A 23,819-nucleotide genomic window follows, 5' to 3' on the forward strand; every position below is an offset into this window, starting at 1 on the left:
CTAGATTTTTATTCACGTAAATATTGATTTAATCATATCCTCACAATATGTTCTGGCTAAGAAGTCAAAGCAAATTATTGCAAATATAAGAACATCACCCATCCTATGTAAATTTCAAAGTAAAGTTTTAAGTTGAGGTAAGACTAACCCATTGATTAGTACTTAGTAGAGTAATAAGTCAGAGTCCAGAAAGTATCTGTCTACAGGGGCACTTGATATCTAAGGGTCCTAAGAGAAGATGGAAAAATACATTCAATCTTCAGCTCCAGTCCTGAGCGATCTGGGGCAATGGCAAAAAAAAAAAAATCACAAAGAACATTGAGAATTGCTAGAAGCTAAGGAATACAGAGGAGCAAAGCCAAGCAGTCATTTCTATGTTCTTTCTACCCAGCTGATGAGTTTGTTTCCTGTATTATTCCCAACCTGTTCTGCTCATTTCAGGGTCAAGCTTAAGAATTCAACAAAGGTGGAAGGAACAGGAAAGGAAAAATCATTTAAACTTGATATGTGTGACTCCTTCAAGGGAATGATTGGAATAGGAAGATGTGGTTTTAAAGTGAATTATACTTACTCATCCAACTCTTCTTCTTCAGTTTTGGAAATATCAGCATAAAGATATTTGCTCATATCCACAGGTCTTAAATTTTTTCTTTTTGTTGGTTGGGGAGGAGAATCTCTTATAGTTACAAAAGTTTCTGGTTCAGGGTCTGGCTCATCAAACGGATTCAAGTACTGTGGAGCCTGTACTTCTTTAAAAGGATTGTAGCTATCATTATAAAAAGACTCTTCTAGTTTTTTAGATGAAGTTTTTTCAGTAGCTGGTTCTATAAAAAAACAATTACAGGAGAGAAAACAATTAAATTTATATTTCATACCAATATTCAAAGTTTATTGTTGTATATATCTATAGATAGAATAATGGCAATTCTCATATTAAGAATTATGGCAGGATAATAAAGAATAAAATGGAAATATAGTTTTACAAGGATTGACTAATTTTACTGATTTCATACCTAGGTTTTTAAAAAAATATAAGACATGTGATAGATCTTAGTGATATAATGAACATTAGAGATCACCAAAGGTCCATGCCAAATACTGATTTTTAAAAGAAAAATAAAAAAGAGAAAAAACCATCAAAAGCAATCATTTCCAAAAAAGTCTTAAAATATATACAATGTTCTAGAAGTGTGGGTCTCACACTTCTATAAAAGAGTGAGATGGGAGTATCTTCTCATATGTATATATTTTGGGGCAATGTTTATTTTTATAGCTTTTCAATATTCGCTTTTGATTAATTTATGTTTTTTTCTTTCCAATTACATCGTTTTAATTGTGCAAATTATTGTCTTGGTACTATTAGCCTCTATATGCAACCATTTGCTCATTCTTCTCTGAATTCATTATATTTGACATTACTTACAATGTAATATATTCCATTACATTCTTATAACATAATGTTTAGCCTTTCCCAAATAAACAGGCATAAACAATTTTTTGCTACTAATAAGTTGGCTGTTCAGTTGTTTGTTACATTCAACTCTTTGTGACTCCATTTGATGTTTTCTTAGCAAGATCCTGACATTTCCTTCTCCATCTTATTTTACAGATGAGGAAACTGAAGCAAACAGAGCCAAGTGACTTGCTTAGGGTTACAAAGCTAGTGTATGTCTGAGGCTAGATTTGAACTCAGGAAGATGAGTTTTTTTACTTCAGGCCTAGAATCCTATCCATGTTGCTATCTAGTTGCTCACTACCACAAAGAGCTACTATAAATTTTTATGCACATGAGGTCTTCTTTATCAATGATTTCCTTGAGGTATAAGCCCAATAATTTAATATTTGGGTCAAAAGATATAATTATTTGCATAAAAACAAATAATTTTCAAAATGGTTGTACATAATTCATAGTTCCACCAACAATGCACTACCCCTCTCTCCCCAATACCCCTCCCCACCATAATTATTATGATTTTTTATTATCTCTGCCCTTTTGTTAGGTGTGAGATAAAACATTAGTATTCATTTGATTCTTGTTATTAGTTCTTGTAACATCATTTCATGTGGTTGTTAATTGTTTTGTATTTTTACTTATGGGAACTGTCTGTTTAGTTCTTTCACCTCTTCTCTATTAGGGTATGACTTTTCATCTTTATATATAAAACATCACCAATGCATCTGATTTACCAAACTTTTCAAAGAGAAATCTGATTTGGAGTAGTTCCCCTGCCTCACTATACTTTTTTTTAATTTGTAAAATTTTATTTAATTAATTTAGGACATTTTTCCATGTTGACATGATTCATGTTCTTTCCCTCCCATAGCCAATGAGCAATTCCACTGGGTTTTACATGTATCATTGATCAAGACCTATTTCCATATTATTAATATTTGCACTAAGGTGATCATTTAGAGTCTATATCCCAAACCATATCCCCATCGGTCCATGTGATCAAGCAGTTGTTTTTCTTCTGTGTTAGTTCTATTTCCACAGTTCTTTCTCTAGATGTGGATTGTGTTCTTTCTCATAAGTCCCTCAGAATTATCTTGGATCATTGAATTGCTGCTAGTAGAGAAGTCCATTACATTCGATTGTGCCACAGTGTATCAGTCTCTGTGTACAATGTTCTCCTGGTTCTGGCTCCTTTCACCCTGCATCACTTACTTCCTAGAGGTTGTTCCAGTTCATATGAAATTCCTCTATCTCATTATTCCTTTCAGCACAATAGTATTCCATCAACAACAGATACCACAATTTGTCTAGCCATTCATTTTCCAATTTTTTGCCACCACAAAGAGTGTGGCTATAAATATTTTTGTACGCATATTTTCCCTATTATCTCTTTGGGATACAAACCCACCAGTTTGTACGAAACCTTCTGCCTCCACCACTTGACCTTCATCTAAATGAATGGTATTTCTATGGAAACTTTTAAGTTTTATGGAAATCAAAATGATCTAAATTGTTTCTATCCTGTTTGATTAAGAATAAATCTCCTTTTAATAACAGAGGTATATGATCTCTTCTAATTTTTAAAAAGTCACAGATCTACAAGGAATATATTGTGGAATATGGCTTCACCAAATTGCTTTCAAGTTTTTCCCAGTAGTTTTTTTTTTATCATGAAGGGAATTCTTTCTTAGGTAATTTATGTTTTCTGACTTATTAAACATTAAGTTCCATTGTTTCTAATCCTTCTTTGTCTAGTCTGTTCCATTCATTTACTTTTCTATTTTTTTAACACATAATATGGTTTTGATGATTACTACTTCATCTTATAGTTTAAGGTCTAGAAGTTCTATTTTCCCTTTTTCTGTACTTCTTTGCATAATTCCTCTTAATATTCTAGATTTTTATTTTTTCAAATTAATGTTGTTATAATATTGAATCTATAGAAGTTCTTTGAGTACATTGATATATGATCTCCATATACTTTAAGAATTATGTAGTAATTTGGAATGTGATTGATTTCCCTATTATTGAAAAATAATCTTGGAATTTATTTTCATTACATATTAATGCAACTGACTTTTGATGGTTTAGTATCTTTGCTAATTCCATTTGATTTTCCAAGTTCAAAATCACATCATTGGCAAACAAATAGATATAAATATACTTATCTATTTTTCTTTGGCATTCTATTTTTATAATGTAAATTCAATTCAATAGAGGCTGCTAGGGGGCTCAGGGGATAGAGCACTGGGCATGGAATGAAGAAGAGCTAAGTTCAAATCCAGCCTTAGACATTTACTAGCTGTGTAACTCTGACAATTCACTTTTCTTCCACCCAATTCAGTTTCCTCAATTTTTATAGTAGTATTTTATATAGTAATAATAGTACCTATTTCACAGGGTTGTTGGGAAAAACAAATGAGATAAAAAATAATTTACATGGAAGTCAGGCTTGAAGACAAAAAGGTCCTAGTTTCAAATCTGACCTCAGCACTTCCTAACTGTGTGGCCCTGGTCAAGTCACTTAATCCTTATTGTCTAGCACTTACCACTCTTCTGCTTTAAACCAATACACAACATTGATTTCAAAACAGAAAAAGGAAAGGTTTTTAAAAAATGTACTATATTATCTTGCATATAATAAGTGGTTAATAAATTTTCAGGGATAAAATTTTTCTCCTAAGGATTGCTTTAGCTATGTCCTAGAAACTATAACATCTTTATTCATCATAATTCTCTTTCATATATTTTTTCTATTATTTGTTTTTTGTCCCTCTCATTTTTTAAGATTTCATTATCTCCATTTAGGTTTTTATCATTTGTGTTCCTTGAACTGACTATTTGTACTATTATATAATCTATTTAAAGATGGTTTACTATTTCTGCCTTTTTATAATCATTTGTTACATCTCTGTGCACTAATACCTAATCATTTTCTGTAAACATTCTATGTGGTGCTGAAAAAATGTTTATTTTTCATTTTCCCATTTGGAAGATGCCATAAGTCTATTACCTCTAGATTCTCCTACAATTTGTTCAATTCTGTATTTTCTCTTTTGTTTATATTCCCATTATATTTGTCCAAAATTGTCCAAAATTAAGAGATGTTGAAGTCTGACATTATTGTATTAGAGTGTTTGTTTTCTTATAGTTAGCTAATTTTGCCTTTCTGAATTTACATGTTAGTATTTGGAGTATACACGTTTAACATTTCTTTTGGTCTCTTATCTGTAGGTCCTCTTGACATGATAGTTTCCTTATTTATCTTTTTTAGTTTTACAGATTTGTTTTTGCTCTATAATAGCATGATTGAAATGTATACTTTTTTTTTAGATTTGCTTGGTGCCTAATGAGTTTTGTCCAAGTTTTTCAAATGTATTGTCTTTATCTCTATTAAAAAGAGTAGGGCTCATCCAAGCTAGAACTATAGGGATTATTCATGAATCTAATCTCACTGATTATAGGCATGGAAGCTTTGATTGCTCCCTTTCTAAGCTGGGATGGTCCTTTTCACCATTTGACAGCCTCCAGCTCTGAGGGTCTCACCATAACTTAATGAGGATGTCAAATGGCCTTAGCCCAGTGTATCTTGGAATTCCCAAGATCAAAAAAATTCCTTAGCATCTGTGTTTCAGGAAGTTGGAATTAGACTTGAGTCACCACACCAAGTGGATACTGATTTCTTATCCAATTCATTTACTCCTGTTTCGCTGAATTGTTTGATCTATTATTCATATTTAAAGATACAAATTAAATTTATACTTTTCTCCACTTGTCTATAATATTGTTTTCCTACTAAATGATAAGTTGTGATTGTTGATGGTTTTCTTTCTCTCTGAAAACAGAGCTTTCCCTTTTTGGTTAGTTTTGCTTAATCTACTGTATAGAATCTTCATTCCCATAGGCTCTCTTCCCCTCACTTTCATCCTGACTCCTGACATATGTCTGTGCACTTTCCCCCTAGTTTTGGAGTTTTACTTATGATTTCCTTTAACTTTTTTCTTTTATTTCTTTATCCAATTCTTCCCTTTCTCAGTTAAGCAGTCAAATCTGCTTTCCTCTCCTCCTCTTCAATTTCTTTTGTCTCTTCTTTTTTTTTTTGGGGGGGGGGGATTTTTTGCCAAAACAAATTTCATTCCTTCATTCTCTTACTTCTCTTCTCTATTCTAGACATTTATCTTTTGATCCAGGGTTTTTGTAAATGTCTTTATTTCCTTTACCTTGAAGTTTTCCATGGAATTAAAGCTTCTAACATTTCTATTTTGACTTTCCTTTTCTACACTTTCTATGTTATTGCCTGGTAGAACTTGACCCTATTTCCCTTTTTATTTTTTCTGTTGTGCTTCACTCATATCAGTATGAATTCCTAAGGGGATAAAGAAGATAGAAGTTTGCTCTGTGGTAAAAATTTTCCTGTATTCTTGACCTTACAGTTCATTTTCTTTCCCAACTGCCAAGAAATTTCCTCTCTGGTTTCATGCCCTCCCACTCTTCTGAATGTCAATTCCAGGCACTTCCAGGCACTCTGATTCCTCTTTTCCTGAAGGCTCTTCCCATGGAGGAATAGCACTCTCTTAACGATATAATGCTTTCATGATTTTTATTTCTCTTTTTAATCATTCATCAATATTCTCCTGTGGTTTCATGCTCTCTTGGGAATTCATAGGGTGCTCTGCTTTATCAAGTATTGATTCATTTCCCTTTGTCTTAATACCTATTCAGGGATGTTTGAATTTATTTCAGTGTCCTGGAGGTTATCTTCCTTGTTAACTTCTCTACTTTGCTAAAGGTTTTTTTAACTGAGCTTTCTTTGTTCTAAGGTCTTCGGTCATTTTAGTCCTTTCCCCCTCCTCAACTGCTTATTACTCACTTGCTGACTCTTTCTCCTTTGGTGGTAGATCCCTATAAGATTGTACCTCAAAACCAACTGCCTTCTTTCAAGCTAGAAAGTTCGCTTTTCACTGGCCTCTGTCAATTCTTACTGTTTCTTGGGGTATAGAACTGACCCTAAATGGAATTCAGCACACTTTAATGATAGCCTGATTCATCTTCATATACACATACCAGTGTCCTGCCCCAGATCCTTCAATTCTTTAGTTGTCTAATTAACTTCTACTATAGCTTTGTGTATTGAAGTCCTAGGCAGAACATGTTTCTGCTATCCTTATAGCCCTAGAGAGTTGTTTGGGAAAATGAGAAGTTCATATGACCATTAAGGAGGAAAGTTTCAGGGACAGGAACTGAACCTCTGGTCTTCCTGATGGAAAGGCAAGTTCCTTAGTCACTATTTTATTTTGCCTCTCACTTAACAAAATTCCTGGTTGACATAAGGTGAAGAGAAAGGGTGTAGTCTGAAGGATAATTTTATTATAATTGAAAGAAAAAAATATCAGAAATGTTCCTTCTGAAAAATATTTGGTACATAACTAGCATTTCTGAATGTTTCATCCAATCAAGTATGTGTACATATATATTCCAAAATTTGATTAAGATATATTGTGGGTGAGGATCTTATATATCTTAAAATATAACAGTTTTAATTCATGATGATAATAGTACATCATAGGTCACAGAATTGATTTGTCTTCATATTAGCTATTAAAATATTTTCTGGATTCAGATTTGATTTTGATTATGAGCTTTGAAAAAGAATTTATCAATATAAAGTTATTCAGCATTACCAACTATTATAACTTTAATATAAGCTTAAGAAAAAATACAGTTTTTTCCTTTTTAAATATAAGGGAAAGATATAAGCCCTTATTCTTGTAGGCATACCACTCATAATGTTCTTCTTTTTTAAGCACAGTAATATACAATGGCAATAACCATATTGCAGTAAAATGCAAAAGTCAAACATCTGATTCAGATTACCAAAAATAGTCTTTGTGGTATATGCCGTGGAAAACAAGTAAGAAATTGACAAAGCTAGTCAATGAAAATAAGATTTTATTTCTACATTTATAAAGAAAATAGCAAAAATTGATCCAAATGACAAGTCCTCCTTGCCAAGTTATCTGAGGGTCTACAAGAAGGGGTAAAGGAAATGAGAGAAAAAAAGAGAGAACAAAGCAGGGATTGGGAGGGCCAAGAAAGCATATGACTTTCAAGGCTAGGTTTATTGATTATGGATTCTGTTTTATAGAGAGTCTGAGGCATTAGGTAAGCTTTTCAAATATGCAATGATTTACACTGTAGCACAATGGATCTGGTTTACCTCATTGAATCTAGACAGAGTATTCTACAGGCTAATAAATCAATATGCCAATATGTAACCATCTAACCCAGATTCCCAGAGAATACATTACATCAGTGGTTTTTGTAGGAACATTCAGTTTTAGCAAAGAAGAAGGAGAGGGAGGGTTTGAAGCCTCAGGTGAGGAATGAGCTACTTGTCTGACTTTAGCTGAGCTATGGCTTCGATTTTACTGGGGTCTGCTTTCTCCACAGCTTTGCTGAATGGAGTTAGGCCTTGCCATCATCCAAACATAATCACCACACTAGGGAAAATCAAAAGCAAGAAAGTATTTGAAACCATAAAGCAAGATTGGAAAATGATATAACAGTAACAAAAAAAAAAGGGCGTAAGTAATATTATTTTATATAAAAATTTAGAAACATGTCTAATAAGTTATTAAAGGAGTCATTGAAGCACAAAATGTCAATGAGTAGATAAGAAGCCTTTAAATAAAGTGGAGAAAAAGGGCAGATTTTTTAAAAAATAAATTCAGAACTATAAAAACAAATTGAACTACAATGAGCTTTTTCTTCTCTGATACAATGGTATTTAGGTATATGTCTTAATTAACTGAAAGTTTCAGACAATTTTTAAAATGAGATATTGGATAGCTTATAAGAATAGGAAACAGCTATGTCTCAAAAAACAATATAATTTACAAAGATGGTACTATTGATAATATTCTTTCCTAGGTCTACAAGTCTGATTAACAATCTGGAATTATGATTACTAGTCTTCTAAGCTGATACAAGGAGGATAAATATTAGATTATGATTATGATTATTTCCTTTCTACTATGGTTCATGTTTGTTTTATTTTAGAAAATCATTTAGAGTTAAGTTATACTTTGGAATAGGGAATTCAAGTACTATTTCAAAACATTTAGGCAAGTTATTCTTATCCTTTGTTCACTATGATTACCTGTGTAATTTTAAAGAAGTTATTAAACTATATGAACTTCATTCTCTTCATTTGTAAATTAAAAAGAATTTAAGTAGACGATTTAATTACTGTAGTGGTTTATCATTTTCTTCTCCAGTTTGTTTTACAGTTCCTTTTTAGATTTAAATATGATGATCCAATAATCTAATAAGTAAACTAAAAGCCTAGTCTTTTGCAGGGGGGTTCTGAATGTTTTTTGTGTGGTGGAATCCTTTGTACGTCTGGTAAAATATATGGACCCCTTCTCAGAATGTTTTCAAATATATAAAAAAGGAAATACAAAATATTAGAGAGGAAACTAAAAGTAACTGTAAAAATGTAATTTTTTTTTTCTATTCAGCTTCCCCCTAAACTCTATCCATGGACTACAAGTAAAGAACCCTTATTCTAACAAAAAATATTTGTTGTTATTGTTGTTCAACTGTGTCCGACTCTTTATGACCTCATTTGGGTTTTTTTTTTAGCTAATATACTGTAGTGTTTTCCAATTTTCTTCTCCAGGTCATTTTAAAGATGAAGAACTGAAGCAAAGAGGATTAAGTGACTTGTCTAGACACAGCTAGTAAGTGTCTGACTCTAGCTTTGAACTCCAGACCCAGTGCTCTATCCATTGTGCCACCTAGCTGTCAACAAAAAATATACTGATTAGAATTAAAGAGAACCAGTCTCCTTTCTTTCATCATTAGCTGGATGACACTGAGCAAGTCATTTAATGTCACAGGACTTCAGTTTCCTAAAATGTAAAATGAGATAATCCAACTATACAACCTCTAAAGGAATTTTAGGGCCATCTTTGTGAAAGAAAAAGGCTTAACTCTTTTAATAAGATTAGGAATTGGTAAGTAAGGTCTCAGCTCAAGTTTTTTTTTTTTATATTATTACTACCATTATTGTCACTCAAAATAATAATACTTATTATATAATGCTTAAGGTTTCAGAAACATATTATTTCTTTCAGTCCTCAAAACAAAATAGTTGCAATTATTCTTTCCATTTTATAAATAGAGACACTGAGGTTGAGAGAGGTTAATTGAGCTGCAGACTTTCACATGCTAGTGAAACTTTGAGGCAGGGAACTGAAATTGAGGTACCTGTCCCTCAAATATATTCTCATTCTATAGTCTGGGTTATATACAAAATACATGTCCTATAAATATAAGATAAAAAATTAATTTATATCCATATTTTTGAAATTTGTGCCAATCCAGAGAAGAGCTAAATGGAAGTCTACCTATCCAGTGTCAATATTTGATAAAGGTTTATTATTATTTTTATTAATTAACTATATAAGCAAGAATGGTACAGGGAAAGTTGAAATTACTCAATCACAAGCCATTTTAAAATATTTTCAGCAACTGTAGAAGTTATTTACAAATTAACATGAGAAACAAAGCATTTCTACTCTACTGTTTGCAACAGTTCCTTTCAGGATCATTGTTAACTGGTCAATATTTAAACAAGTACTGAAAGTATACTATAAAATGTCCTGTAATTTAGACTTCACACTAATTTCTAAAGTCTTTCCTCTAACTATTGTATTTAATCACAAAATCTTTCATTATTTGGAGGCATTATTGATTTTTGGAGATGAGGATGGTGAGGAAAAGAAAGAAATGGAAGAAATAATATTTTAAAATCTGCAACAAAGTTTTTCTCATGGTAGATCTCTATCATCAACTACAATCTCCTTTTAAAATCCCTGAGAATTCAAAAAAAAGCTAAAAGGTACCAAGTGACTATTAATTTCTCTATTTAGCTTGTATTATTATTAGAATTAATATTAGGGTTTTACTATCTAGTTAGCAAAAGAAAGTAAAAAACAACTAAAATTTAGTGACCTATAATAAATTTTTAAGGAAAAATTATACATTATTGTACTATTGTAATTACTTTCTTCATTATAATACACAATGATTAGATTCTGGGAAATTTATCTGTGACTTAATATTAAAAAGCAATATTTAATATTAAAAGAAAAAAACAACCCAACTTAGTACCTTCTGAATCAGGATCTCCAAATGGGTTTAATTCAGCTACATCAGGATCACCAAATGGATTTGAACTCAAAGTAGTAAAATCTTGTTCTACTTCATCCAAAAAATTCAGCTTGTTGATAAGTTCTGAAAATAAATTTGATAATTTCTTCATTAAGGCATAATTTTTGAATATACTATGATTACAATAAACACTTTAAATTCTAAAAATTGACAACAGTCCCTGTAAACAATAAAGTAGGTATAGTGTTTTACCATGGCAGAAATAATTCATGTATTTTGTAGTACACCAACATTTTCATGTTAAATAAATTAAATGAATAGAATAAAACTTCCTGGATTGTTCTAATTGTGACTCAATTCTAGTATCTGTGTGGGACATAGAGCAAGCCAGTTAATTTCTCTAGATTTATTTTCTTAATGGCAAATAAAAGGGTTGTACTAAATGTTCTCTAAGATTCCTTCTAGTTATAATTCCAAACCAAGCTGGCACAATAAATAAATATTGAAATAGTTAAAAAAGTTAAAACAAATTAACATATCTCTTAATTACACAACATGTTGGCATTGGCATTCTGATAAGAAACTGCTTTTAACAAAATATTCCAATAATATATAAACATAATTCAGAAACAGAAAAATTTAAGATTAAATAAATGATGAAACATACATAATTTTATTTAGCATTTTAAAATCATTATCTACTAGGATCCTGTTACGAAGCTATCACCGAGGTGATGGATTGTTATGCTGTTATCTGTTGGTGCACTACAAATTACTAAACAGAACATTCAAGGGAAAAGCACAAAGACAAAACCAACAGCTGAATATAGGGAGAAATCAAGAAGTAGCAGATCACAATAAATACAGGCAACCAGAAATAGAAAGAAAGGGGGGTAAGCTCATAGACCTTCAGAAGAACTGGCTGATTTAGCTGAAGGCATATTTGCTTGCTTTATGCAGTCATCTTGATCTTCATCTAAGCTGCTCAGAGCATTCAACTGGTTTACAATTTCTGTAAACAGAAGCCAGTCAAGACAAATATAAGGTAAGGTCATTTAAGTGAAAGGCAATAGAAGCATGCTGTTATTAAAAAAAGACAGAGAATAAAGAGAACAGACATCTTGTTAATCAAGAGAATCTATTTGAAGTGTGTTATTTCTGTAATTTATCATATACTTATGTATTAGAATTTTACGCTATTCAAGAATTTGAAAAAGAAGAAGCACAGTATGGTTAAACCACTACAGGAACATAAAGACTTGTGCAAATGAGTAGAACATCAAACAGAGAAAATTATCTAAGAAGTTAAAATTGGCTCTCTGAGTGAATTTGTGCTTGTGAATAAAATTTGTTAAATTTTATCTAAAACTTCATAGTATAAAATGTTATTCTGAATTAAGACTAAATTTTCTAAAAGCATTTCTAAATCAGTTATGTAAATTAGCACAGATTACAGTCACAAGTTTTTTTTTTTTTAATTTTTTAAAAAACCTTACCTTCTGCCTTGGAGTCAATACTATGTATTGACTCCAAGGCAGAAGAGTGGTAAGGGCTAGGCAATTGGGGGTTAAGTGACTTGCCCAGGGTCACACAGCTGGGAAGTGTCTGAGGTCAGATTTGAACCTAGGACCTCCTGTCTCTAGGCCTGACTCTCAATCCACTGAGCTACCCAGCTGCCACCTCCAAGATTTTTTAAAAATCAAGACTGAACTGAAAAAAAAAAAACAAAAAAAACAGAAAAGCAACCATAGTTTATATTCCTGTTTCCCTTCTTTTTTTCAAGAAAAGTTTTATTAAGGAAACTCAATATATTGCTAAGACATCAACTCTCATTTAAGATTATTAACACAGCACCTTTTTTTTTTTAAAGGAGGGGGTGGATAGACAGAACCTAAATGCATATAGAATAAATTTTAAGGGTCAAATACAATTTTTCCACAAAGTATAAGTCTAAGTTTTTAACTTACAAGGCTATCCTACAAATTAAAAGACTAGACTACCTGGTTACAAATTAAGTTTATTTTAAAGGAACATTATTTCTTAGAGGACACCAGGTTCTAGAATTGTTTAAAGTACAAACTCAGAGTAACTTATGCACTGAGAAAATGATGCAGCAATATAACCATTAAGATAGAAACAAAACTGTTAACAAGTATTTCAATAATAATAATGATAATGATATCTAACATTTATATAGCACTTACTCAGTGAGCAGGCACTATGCCAAGTGCTTTTTTATTTTCATTTGATCCTCACAACTGTCCTGTGAGGCAGGTGCTATTATTATCTCTATTTTATAGGCAAACAGAGGCTAAGTGACTCACTCAGGATCATCTGATGCCACATTTAAACTCAGATCTTCCTGACTCCAGATCTGGCACTACTACTCTAGTAGGGCACCTAATTGCTAGTATTCAAGTCATAATTTAACTTCAACATTTCAAGGATATGTAACTTGAGATGCATGGCGAATTTTCATATAATGAATACTGTGACCTTTCCAGGCCTTGGTAGATATTTCAATAAATTGCTTCCCACCCACACACACACACACAAAATAGTTACCTGGTGGCTAATTCTTAGAAATAAACTTCGCTTAACATATACGCTAGTCCTCAAGCTACTAAGACCCTTACAAGACAATGCTTGGAGTCTTTCCCCACTTTATAGAACCTGCTAGAGTTTTTGCTTTACTAGCATAGCCTTTGAGAACTCACAATTAACCTTTACCCACAAAATCTATTGTTAGAGAACATTAGGGGAAGAATTTAAACAAAAACAAATCAAAATGAAATGCTTAAAATATTTGTCTTTGTAATAAAGTGAGAACTGGCTTAATGTTTGTTTATATGATTTAATAACAATGAAATGTAGCTTTATCAAAATTTTTATTATAATTTTAAAAAGACATTGCGTGGGAAACAATTTCACAAACCACTGTTAGAAAATAACATTTTTGAGTTAAAGTCTAGATAACATACTTATATCGTAGTATCTAATATAAAAGTGCCAAGTACTATTTCTGCTGACCATAGTGGTTTACTCTTAAAATTCCTTCTTCTGGGGATCCTGAGGCTAGTGAATCTCTTGAGTTTAGGAATTCTAAGCTCCAGTGGAATTCAGCCAATTAAGAATCTACACTAAGGACAGTATCAAAATAAGCTCTTGAAGGGAAAAAGGGGGTGACAGACAAACCTAGTAAGTGGATAAGGCATGATGAAATCATCCTTCCAATGTTAGTCCTTATAGCAACAACATAATAGAAGAAAAACAGGACAGAATCATGTACTCAGCTTAGAAGTCAGAAAATGGCAAAAAGTTTGGAGGAATGGAGGACTGGTATGGGAAAAGGGTGAGCTTTGAAAGTGGAAAAGAAAACCAATTCTGAAAGCCATGTGAAAAAACAAAAAACAACCTTGCATAGGATTTGGGATTAGATAAAACAACTAGTTAGAACCAGATGGAATAAGCCTGCCCAAGTTAGGTTAAGGTATTAACTTAAGGGAAAAATCAAGCCAAATATACCTACTTAAGATTAGGGATTACTTTGAAATTCCTAGCTAAGTAAAAAAAAAATGTGTCAGAGGCAAAAAACAAGATTTGAGATGGGTCAGAAATATAATTATATTTTTGTACTTCAAGAATTATGTATTACTAAAACAATTTTATTAAGGTAAAAGTTAACAATATTTCTCCTTGATTTCCTATGAAAGTAGTTCATCCCAGATTGTATTTTAATTAAAGGAAGCCCTTTATAAACTGATGTAAAATAAAAAACGGAATACTGAAAAACAATGTTCACAATGAATCCAATGATGTAGATGGAAAGAATAAAATTAACAAAAAAAATTGAAACTGAATACTGTGCAACAATGACTAAGCTTAGCATTGAACAAGAAATATGAAATTCACCTTTCTTCCTCCCTCTTTGCAAAAGTGAGGGACTTTGAGATAGAACCCTTAATATAAAGTCAGATTTAATTGATGGTAGATGATTTTGTTGACCTTTAAAAAAATTCTTTTTTAAAGGGGTCAATTCCATTAGTAGGAAAAGAGATATATTACAAAATAATTGTTGTAAGGTAAAAACAAATTATAAATATACCATGTAAATTAAAAATAGATAAAAAGTATTTGAAGAACTGGAGTGAGGAGAAGTATTTAAGGAAAGTCATAAGAAATTGTATGGCTTAAAAAGAAGATGGGTGAGTCTTTTAACAAGTGAAAGGCAAAATTCCTTAAGTGTTTTTTAGCATTAAGGAAAACTTAAAATGTTCTAGGAAGGAACTTCAAACAATTCAGATAAATATTTTATGAAGAATTTGTGGGGGGAAAAAGAATCAAATGCTTCTTGGAACTCAAACTGAACAGGTACAAAACAAAACTCAGTATCTTTCCCCCAAAACCTAACATGTTTCAGACTTCCATCTTTCTGTTAATGGCCTTACTATGTTTCTAGTTAGCCTGGATTACCATCTTAGAATCATCTCTGACTTCTCACTCACTCTTCTTTGCCCTATTTATCCCATCAGCTGCCAAGTCTTGTTAATTTCATCTCAACAACATCTCTTATATTTGATCTTTCTCACCAATCTAGTTCAGGTCCACATCTCCTCTCACAGACTATATAGCAAAAGCTTCCTAACTGGTCTCTGCTTCAAAGCTCTTATCAAACATCCTTCACAAAGAGCCAAGCCAATATTCCGAAAATATCAAATTAGGTCTAATGTAATTTCCTTGCTCAATAAACTATAATAGCTCCCCATTACCTCTAATATGAAATAGTAAAGTCTTTTTGGTATTAAAGTCCTTCATAACCTAGTTCCAAACTACTTTTCAAGGCTTATTACACACTTCTCCCTTTCATTCCCTCTTTTGTCCAGCTAAACTACTACTGGATATCATTGACACATTAATGGCATTACGTCTTTAATGCCTAACTACCAAGTAGGTGTGAATCAATACTTGCTCATTTAACATGGAATTTTATCTCTCACCTCTATACCTTTGCACAGGCTATTCCTCGTGTTTGGAATTAACTTTCCTTACCTCTCTACCTCTTTGAATCTCTAGTTTCAGTCAAAGTTCAGCTTCACATAAGGCCATTCTTGATCTCCTCCAGCTTCTGGTGCTACCCCTTTCCATCCAATTACTTTGTATAGTTTTGTGTAAATTTCCGTGTTTACATGCTGTTTCTTGTGATACTAAGTAAGCTCCTTAAAAATTGGGACCATTACATTTTTTTTGTTGTTGTATCCCCAGCCTGGTGGTTGGGACACTTAATAAACATGATTAGCACAACACATGAGATGACAAGTCATACATGGATGTCAACCTGTACCATTAATGGGAATAATCATTTTTATGATATTATGATTTAATCAATGTGCTGAAATATAATAATTTGTTAATTGGCCTATTGTTCTTATGGTCTTGCTTTCTTACTTTAATATCACTTCCTTTACATCACTCACATCATATCATTTGCAAAATTTCTTTATATTATATCTATTAGTTTTACCAAGAAAGCAGTATTCTATTACATTGATATGCCTATTTTTGGACATGTAAATTATTCTTTTTTAAACTCTTACCTTCCACCTTAGAATTAATAGTATATATTGGTTCTAAGGCAAAAGAATGATAAGGGCTAGACACTGAGGGTTAAGTGACTTACCCAGGATCACACAGCTAGGAAGTATCTCAGGCCAAATTTGAACCTAGGACCTCTTGTCTCTAGGCCTGGCTCTCAATCCACTGTTGCTGCCCCACAGATAAATTATTTCATTATTATAATAACCCCAAATGACCTCTTATAATCCTTTACAGTAAAATCCATTAAAATACCTTTAAGGGATGTGCTGTTTTCAAGAGGAAGGGTATAAAAGCCTACATCCTCATGTTTTGCCAGCTTACCTGTGTATTAGATAATCAGTTCAGATATAGGTGCTGTTAACAACTAGAAATTAGTAGAAGTGCTCAATAAGTCAAGGCTTGGGCTTAATGGTAGAAGAGGAATATAGTACAGATGTGTGGTACCTAAGGTACCTATGGAGTCATGGACGGTCATATGATAGAAGAATCAGTTTACATAGCAGCATAAAGAACAAAGGAAGTGATATGGAATCTTACTGAATAAAGGAAGAATTTCCCATTTTGACTTCTCAAAAATGAAAATAGATTATTTTGTAAAATATTCAGATTCTCATCACAGGAAATGATTAAGAAGACACCGAATGATTATCTGCTGCAGACATTATAAAACTTTCTAAAGTGATATTTACATAGTGCTTTAAGTTTTTAAAACTTTTTATATGTATCATTTCATTTAAGTCTCAAAATAAGCATATCAAATAGGTCCTCCTGCTATTATTTTACAGAAGCTCATATGCAGTTTACGTTCAATGCCAGTGGTCATAGCTAGTAGGTGCTGAAGGTAGATCTAAAATTTATCAGTAGAATACAGGCTCCAGTTTTGATTTCCATCTTGGCTGCTCCCTTATATCTATATACCCATTTTGCAAATGAACTTAAAAGTGTCTTCAGATCTGAATTCTAGTCCTGGCCCTAACATTTCTGATCTTGGGTAAGTTACTAAATTTCTCTGGGTCTCAGTTTCTTTATCTAGAAAATGAGCAAACTAACCCAACTGATTACTAAGTTTCCTTCTCAGATCTATATTTATGACTTTAAATTTATTTTTTAATATCAAAACAAATATATATATATATATATATATATATATATATATATACATATGAAGTATACCAAATGGATCCTTATATCTCTCACAATCCTCTTCTAAAGGAAAATATAGATATACAAAAGTACTTAGGTAACACAATTTCATGAAAATAAATTATATTTCTGTAGTTTTTTTAACTATTTAGTGTTTTTGCATCTATTCTTTCTAGATACTCATAGTATTATTATTTCTGGCAACAATACAAGAAAGGTAATATACTGGATGAATGACTGATTTCTTTTTAAGTGCCTCTGTGATTTCTGAGGCAATTCTAGTTCTGAAATACTTTGAGTCCATATGTTAGATTATAAAGAACCAACTTGTACTATCAACTACATGTACCAAGTATCAGAGGAAACACTCAAAAAACAAAAGATACTTTTCCTGTCCTCAATGAACTTAAGCCTTCATTGGGAAAACATGTCCACAACCATAATAGTTTAAAACAAAACACAAGGGGGCAGCTGGGTGGCTCAGTGGATTGAGAGCCAGGCCTGGAGATGGGAGGTCCTAAGTTCAAATCTGACCAAAGAAATTTCCTAGCTGTGTAACCTAGGGCAAGTCACTTAGCCCCCACTGCAAAACCCTTACCACGCTTCTGCCTTGTGAAATAGTGTGAACCTTAAAAATTCTCAAACCCTACCTACTTCATAAGGTTAGGATTGTGAACCTTAAAAATTCCCAGACCCTACTTCATAAGATTGGATTAAGACCATTCCCCATTTGGGCAGAGAACTCTACTTAGATCAGAAATGTGAGAACTCTACTTCACCTACTTAAGTCTGCCCAAGGGGAAGATAAAGTTGTAAACTCTTTTCTGAAAAATGAAAAGTACTTAAAACCATACTTATAATAAGGCAAAAAGTTCTTAAGATAAGTACCTATAAAGGTCAAGCAACTTGTGAATTTACAAGGAACAAAGAGCTGAGAAACTTACTCAGAGCTTTCCTGGTGTGAATTACTCAAAAATTTACACCTTCTTAGGTGTGGACTAAGAATGGTCTGTCCTTTGGAAAATGTCTACTGTGATTGGTAGATGGAAGAACTTAGGGTAGGTGACATAGGAGAAAATTCCCTATATAAGGAGATGACAGGCTCTTAAAGAGGAGCAGTCTCTAAGGAAGCTGTTGGGAGAGAGCTCTGGAAACAGGCTCTTGGGACAGTCTCTGGCTGGAACTCCCTCTGAGGAGACTCTGTCTCTCTCAGGACTCTCTTGGGGACATTTGGATTCACATTCAGATTCAGATTCAGGATTGAACTGGTGAAGTCAGTTGAGATGGAGCTGGCCTGGTGTCACTAGAATCCTTGCTTGGACAGATCTTGTGGTGAGTGATTAAGGACTGACTGATCTTTTCTCTTAGGGCTTAGGCCTGGGTTGGCCAGGACTGGCCAGGGCCAGCTTATCCCTTTCTCATTATTTCCTTTTTCTCTCTTTCTTTAATTCCTCGTTGTATTATTAATTAAATTCTCTATAAAGCCCAGTTGACTTGGGTATATTCATAATTGGGAATATTTCCCTGGCAACCACCTTATATTTGATTTGAAACAAGACACTGTAGTGAAAACATATTTTCTGTGGTCACAATTTACTCATCCACTCTTTTAGCGGCCACAAATTAAGTCTTCCACTATTTTAATCACTATAGTTTATATCCTCAACCATTTTAATTATTACAATAGAAAGGTAAATCTGTGTGACACTATTGTTGCTACAGTGACTGGATGATCTGGCTTGTGACTAGAGAGAAGCTGCTGGTACGGGACACTTGTTACAGAGATGCTGTTACAGGGGAATGCTGCCACAGGGGAACTGATACAGGGAAATGCTCTGGGGTTTGCCTACTGATCCCTACTGATGGCTGATGGATCAATATTTCTCCTAATCTCCTCCTACCCTCTCTCCCTCCCTCCTTCACCTTCTCCTCCCTGTCTCCCTCACCTCCCAGTTCTTCTTGAAGCCTTTGGCTTCTTCCCTCCCTCTGTGAACTATAGTGAACTATAAAGATATTCTTTTCTTATTCCTTTTCAAGTCATGGGGTTTACTGGGAAACAGAATGGGAAACTGAGGTAAGAGGGTGCCCCTAAACTAAAATGAAGATTATGAGGGCTTGGGAAGTCACAACTGTGATAGAGGGACAGTCAGATATGGAGGACAACAGTTAAAATCTTTTCTTTTTCACAAAGCCATCAAGGTCTCTCAGCCTATTTTTAGGAACCCACCCCCACCCCCCAGGGTCCTTCAGCTTGGGACAGAACTAACAAATTAGTTCAGGGCTTCTCTCCTTCAGTTAGCCACCAAGAAAAGTCTCTCCTTCAGCCTGGCTTTCCTCCAACTCTTGGTTAGTCAAATCTCAGAGAGAGCAGAGGTTTCTCCCTTGGTCAGAGAGCCCCAAAACCAAGCCATCCCCACAAGGGTCCTCAGCCAGCCTCAACTGCCAACTCCTGGGAACATTCCATTTGGAACCTTCTTCTTGATTGACAGCCAGATCCCCAGCTTGTTTTCTTGCATCTTGGCTTACAAGTCCTCTCTCTCTCTCCATGCCTCCACCACACTTGAAACCAACACACACACACACACACAGACACACACACACAAAACCCACAGCAACATAAGTAGCATTAAACAATCAGAAATATATAGGTACAAAAGAAGATTAAAGTACATGACATATGTACAAAATGGATGCACCACTGCCTGTTTCTTTGTAAATTAAACAAATTCAAAATTGCAATAAATGATCATAGACTAAGTGAGGTGGTCCCATATATCTTTTTGCTACCTTTTCTTCATCTGTTAAGGCAGATCAGTAACCAAAGAGAATTATATTACTACATACAAATTCAACATTGCCACAAGAAGTAGAAATTTGTTAAATTCTCTTACTAGTCAACATTAATAGTTTTAGGCAAGCTTTCAGTACTTTTCCCCTGTACTCTAACTTTAACTTGAATTATCACTGACCTATAAAAATATACCAGCAATGGGTCTTTGAAAGCCTAAAGTATACAGAAAGGTGTCATAAAGTTTCTTCTTTGGAAAGGCTACAATAAAGAAAAAACTATACTGAGTAGAATATTTGGGTTTTTTTTTTCCTGAGAAATCGGGATAAAAGTTCCATGATCACCCCCATCAAAAAAATATTGCTACAGTATGACAAAGCCAACCTGTAATTTTTGCAGCCTTTTCCTCTTGGTTCACTCTGTTCTCTTCATCATCTTCATTGTCTTCTTCAAAGTCATCTAAATTGCCAATATCAGCCTGCTTCATACTCATCAAACTGGCCAAACTTTGCATGTCTTCATCTCTAAACCAATCATTCAAAACACAATTTATGTCATCAAATGGTAATGCTATTAATATTTTATTCTTGCTTTTCAAAAAAAATATTTCACTCTTGTCCATAAAATACAAGGTTAACTATTCACTGTTAAGGGAAGTAAAATGCCATGACAAAATCAAGTCAATTTAACTTTAAAATTGTATTTCATAAACAAAATATATAGGCCTAAATAAAGTTTTCCTTGTCATAGAATCTAGTAGCAGGAAGGGACCTCAAAGGATAACTAGTACAATTTATGCCTGACTAAGAAAATCATGAATCTCCCCCAAAGTGTTCATACTGTCTCTGTAAAGAGGGCTCCAGTATAGGACAATATGCCACCTACTCAGTCCAGTCAGTTCTTTATATTATGTCAAAATATACTACTCTAAAATCTAATCATTGATCCTAGTTCTTCCCCTATTGAGTTTAGCAGAAAAATCTATTTCCCCTTGCATATGACATCCCTTAAATTCTTGGAGAAAGCTATCAGATTCTTTCACTCTAAGTATTCCTGCAGTCTACATGAATATATAGTTATGAATCATGTAACTTTAGAAAACTTATGTGTGAATTTGTTATTGGAATAAAATAAAGGCAAACCCAAAAATAAATGAATGAATGAATGAATGAATGAATAAATGAATGAATTAATGAATGAAAAAATATTGCCAGTTTCTTCCACCCATCTTGATTCTCTTCTGGTGGATGTTTTCTAGCTTTTTAATGTCTTTCCCAAAACATGGTCTCCAGAATTTAATTTAGTACTCCAGATTTGTCTTAACTAGTGTATGTGTATAACAGAACAATGATTTTCCCCCTTCCATCAGGATACTGTTTTTCTCTAATGGAGTCCAAGATCACAATTTTGGGGGCCATAATATCATAATGAAGAATTATACTGGCCTTTTTATTGTTGTTTAGTTGTTTTTAACTGTGTAAGACTTTTTGTGATACCTTTGGGGTTTTTCTGGGCAGAGATACTGGAGTAATTTGCTATTCCTTCTCCAGCTCATTTTAAAAATATGGAAACTGCGGCAAACAGGGTTAAGTGAATTGCCCAGTGTCACTGAGCTATTAAGTATCTAAGTGCAGATTTGAACTCAGGTCTTCTGACCCCAAACCCAGCACTTTTCTAGCTAGTTGTCCCTAAACTGTGCTATATTTGAGCAGTATGCTAAAATCCTCAGATCTATTTTATAGGAATTGTTGGGTAGCTTGACTTCTCAGCCATATTTATAAAATTGTTTTTTAATCCAAATACAGGAATTTTTATTTGTGCCTACTATATTTTATCATATTCTATGTGACCAAATATTTTAGCTTTTTGGGAACTTTCTGGATCAAGAATCTGTTTTCCAGTGTATTAGTGCTCAGTCTCCAAACTTTCTATCATCTGCAAATTTGAGAAGAATGTAATTAATATTATTCTCCCAATCAAAAGATGATTTCCTTTGAAATAGAAAAAAGAAGCAAAATAAGGGGTAAGTAGTTCTGATTACTCACCACAGACTGTTATTAGTAGCTCCCAAAGTAGTAGTCCTATCAAGTTTTTTTTTTTTCTCTTGCAACCACAATAAATTAAAAACATTTTTGGTTGCCCTTAGCATTCACCATGCCTCTAAACTCATTTTAGATTTGGATGTTCCTGACAATTAAAAACATTTTTGGTTGCTCTTAGCATTCATCATGCCTCTAAACTCATTTTAGATTTGGATGTTCCTGACACAATTCTTACATGACTGTGCTACTGGAAGCAGAGTCAAGATGAAGGAGTAGGAGAAATGCTATATCCCAGTTCTGCCAATGAAAGTTCACGGTGAGATATTTTCCTAGCCCAATACAATCTAGGAGGTCAGAAGGTGAAGTCTGTGACACCAGAGTAGGTTAGCTTAGAGCACATGTGGTGGCAACACCAGTTATGGGCCATGGAGGTAGTTGCAATAACAGTTTTGGGAGCTTTCAGCCCAGAGATGGTAAGGAGATTAGATAACTGGTTAAAAAAAAAAAGATGACAAGGGATTCAATCTATTAGCACTGGATGCAAAACATGAAATTCCTCCAATTCATTATTCCTTTCAGTACAGTAATATTCCATGACCATCAGATACCACATTTTGTTTAGTCATTCCCCAATCGATGTACTCCCCCCCTCATTTTCAAATTTTTTTTTTTTTGGCCACTACAAAGAGCGTGGCTATAAATTCTTTTGAACAAGTCTTTTTCCTTACTATCTCTTTTGGGTATAACAAACTCAGCAGTGGTATGGCTGAATTTCGGGCAGGCAGTCATTTAAAGCCCTTTGGGCATAATTCCAAATTGCTCTCCATAATGGCTGGACCAATTCACAACTCCACCAACAGTGTATAATCCCAATTTTGCCACATCTCCTCCAAAATTTATCACTTTCCTTTGCTGCCATATTGGTCAGTCTACTAGGGTTTGGTAACTCTATTGTCCATTTCCACTTCTAGGATGAAGTTCCAGGGGAGAGAGGATCACTTTCAGTTGCAAGGGATCAGAGGTACTTGTGATGGTAAGGGAGCAACAGCCCTGAGGAGCTAGAGAGCTTGCAGCTACAAGGGAACAAGGGTCATTCCTCATAAAGTACTACAGGGTAGAAAAGGAGAGCAATGGCCACACCTCTCCCCTGATCATATCACACTTTGGAAGCACTGAAAACATATAAACCCCTGAATTATCAGTGAAAAAAGTGACACCAAAAAGCCTTAGATTTAAGACAGCACCTCTCTTTCCCCAAGTGAGCAGAGCTTAATAAAATTCAAAATCAAGAAGTAGTCTGGAAAAATGAACAAAAAGCATTCAAAATAAAGAGGAATCTAACCATAGAAATCTACTATGATGATAGGGGAAGATCAAGACACAATCTCAGAAGAATACCACAATGTCAAATCAGCTATAAGCAAAGTCTCAAAGAAAAAATGTGAATTGAACACAAGCTAAACAAAAATTTCCAGAAAAGCTAATGAAGGGGGAAGGTGAGGGAGGGAAGTGGTGGTGGAAATCAAATAAGAGCAGCAGAGTTAAAACTGGGAAAATTAATGTGATGCAAAATTAAGAAGAGAATTGATAGTTGGATAAAAGAGAAATAAAAAATACTGAA

The 23,819-nt window shown here is 33.6% G+C and overlaps 1 protein-coding gene across 22 annotated transcripts in view; it reads right to left on the reverse strand.

Annotated features, from left to right (window-relative positions):
- Positions 1–23,819, reverse strand: part of EHBP1 (EH domain binding protein 1) — a 409,225-nt gene that overhangs the window by 207,742 nt on the left and 177,664 nt on the right. For 16 of the 22 annotated variants that reach the window (XM_056813940.1, XM_007476766.3, XM_056813938.1 and 13 more), the window contains 4 exons: positions 20,541–20,680; positions 11,538–11,642; positions 10,631–10,753; positions 572–824 (listed from right to left, as the gene is read on the reverse strand). In XM_056813940.1, the coding sequence (XP_056669918.1) occupies positions 572–824; positions 10,631–10,753; positions 11,538–11,642; positions 20,541–20,680 (621 nt within the window). The remainder of the gene's footprint in view (positions 1–571; positions 825–10,630; positions 10,754–11,537; positions 11,643–20,540; positions 20,681–23,819) is intronic. The other 6 variants (XM_056813942.1, XM_056813943.1, XM_003339679.4 and 3 more) reach the window with 1 other exon arrangement.

The sequence above is a fragment of the Monodelphis domestica genome, chromosome 1 (assembly GCF_027887165.1).
Source record: "Monodelphis domestica isolate mMonDom1 chromosome 1, mMonDom1.pri, whole genome shotgun sequence".
In the NCBI taxonomy this organism is placed as follows: Eukaryota; Metazoa; Chordata; class Mammalia; order Didelphimorphia; family Didelphidae; genus Monodelphis; species Monodelphis domestica.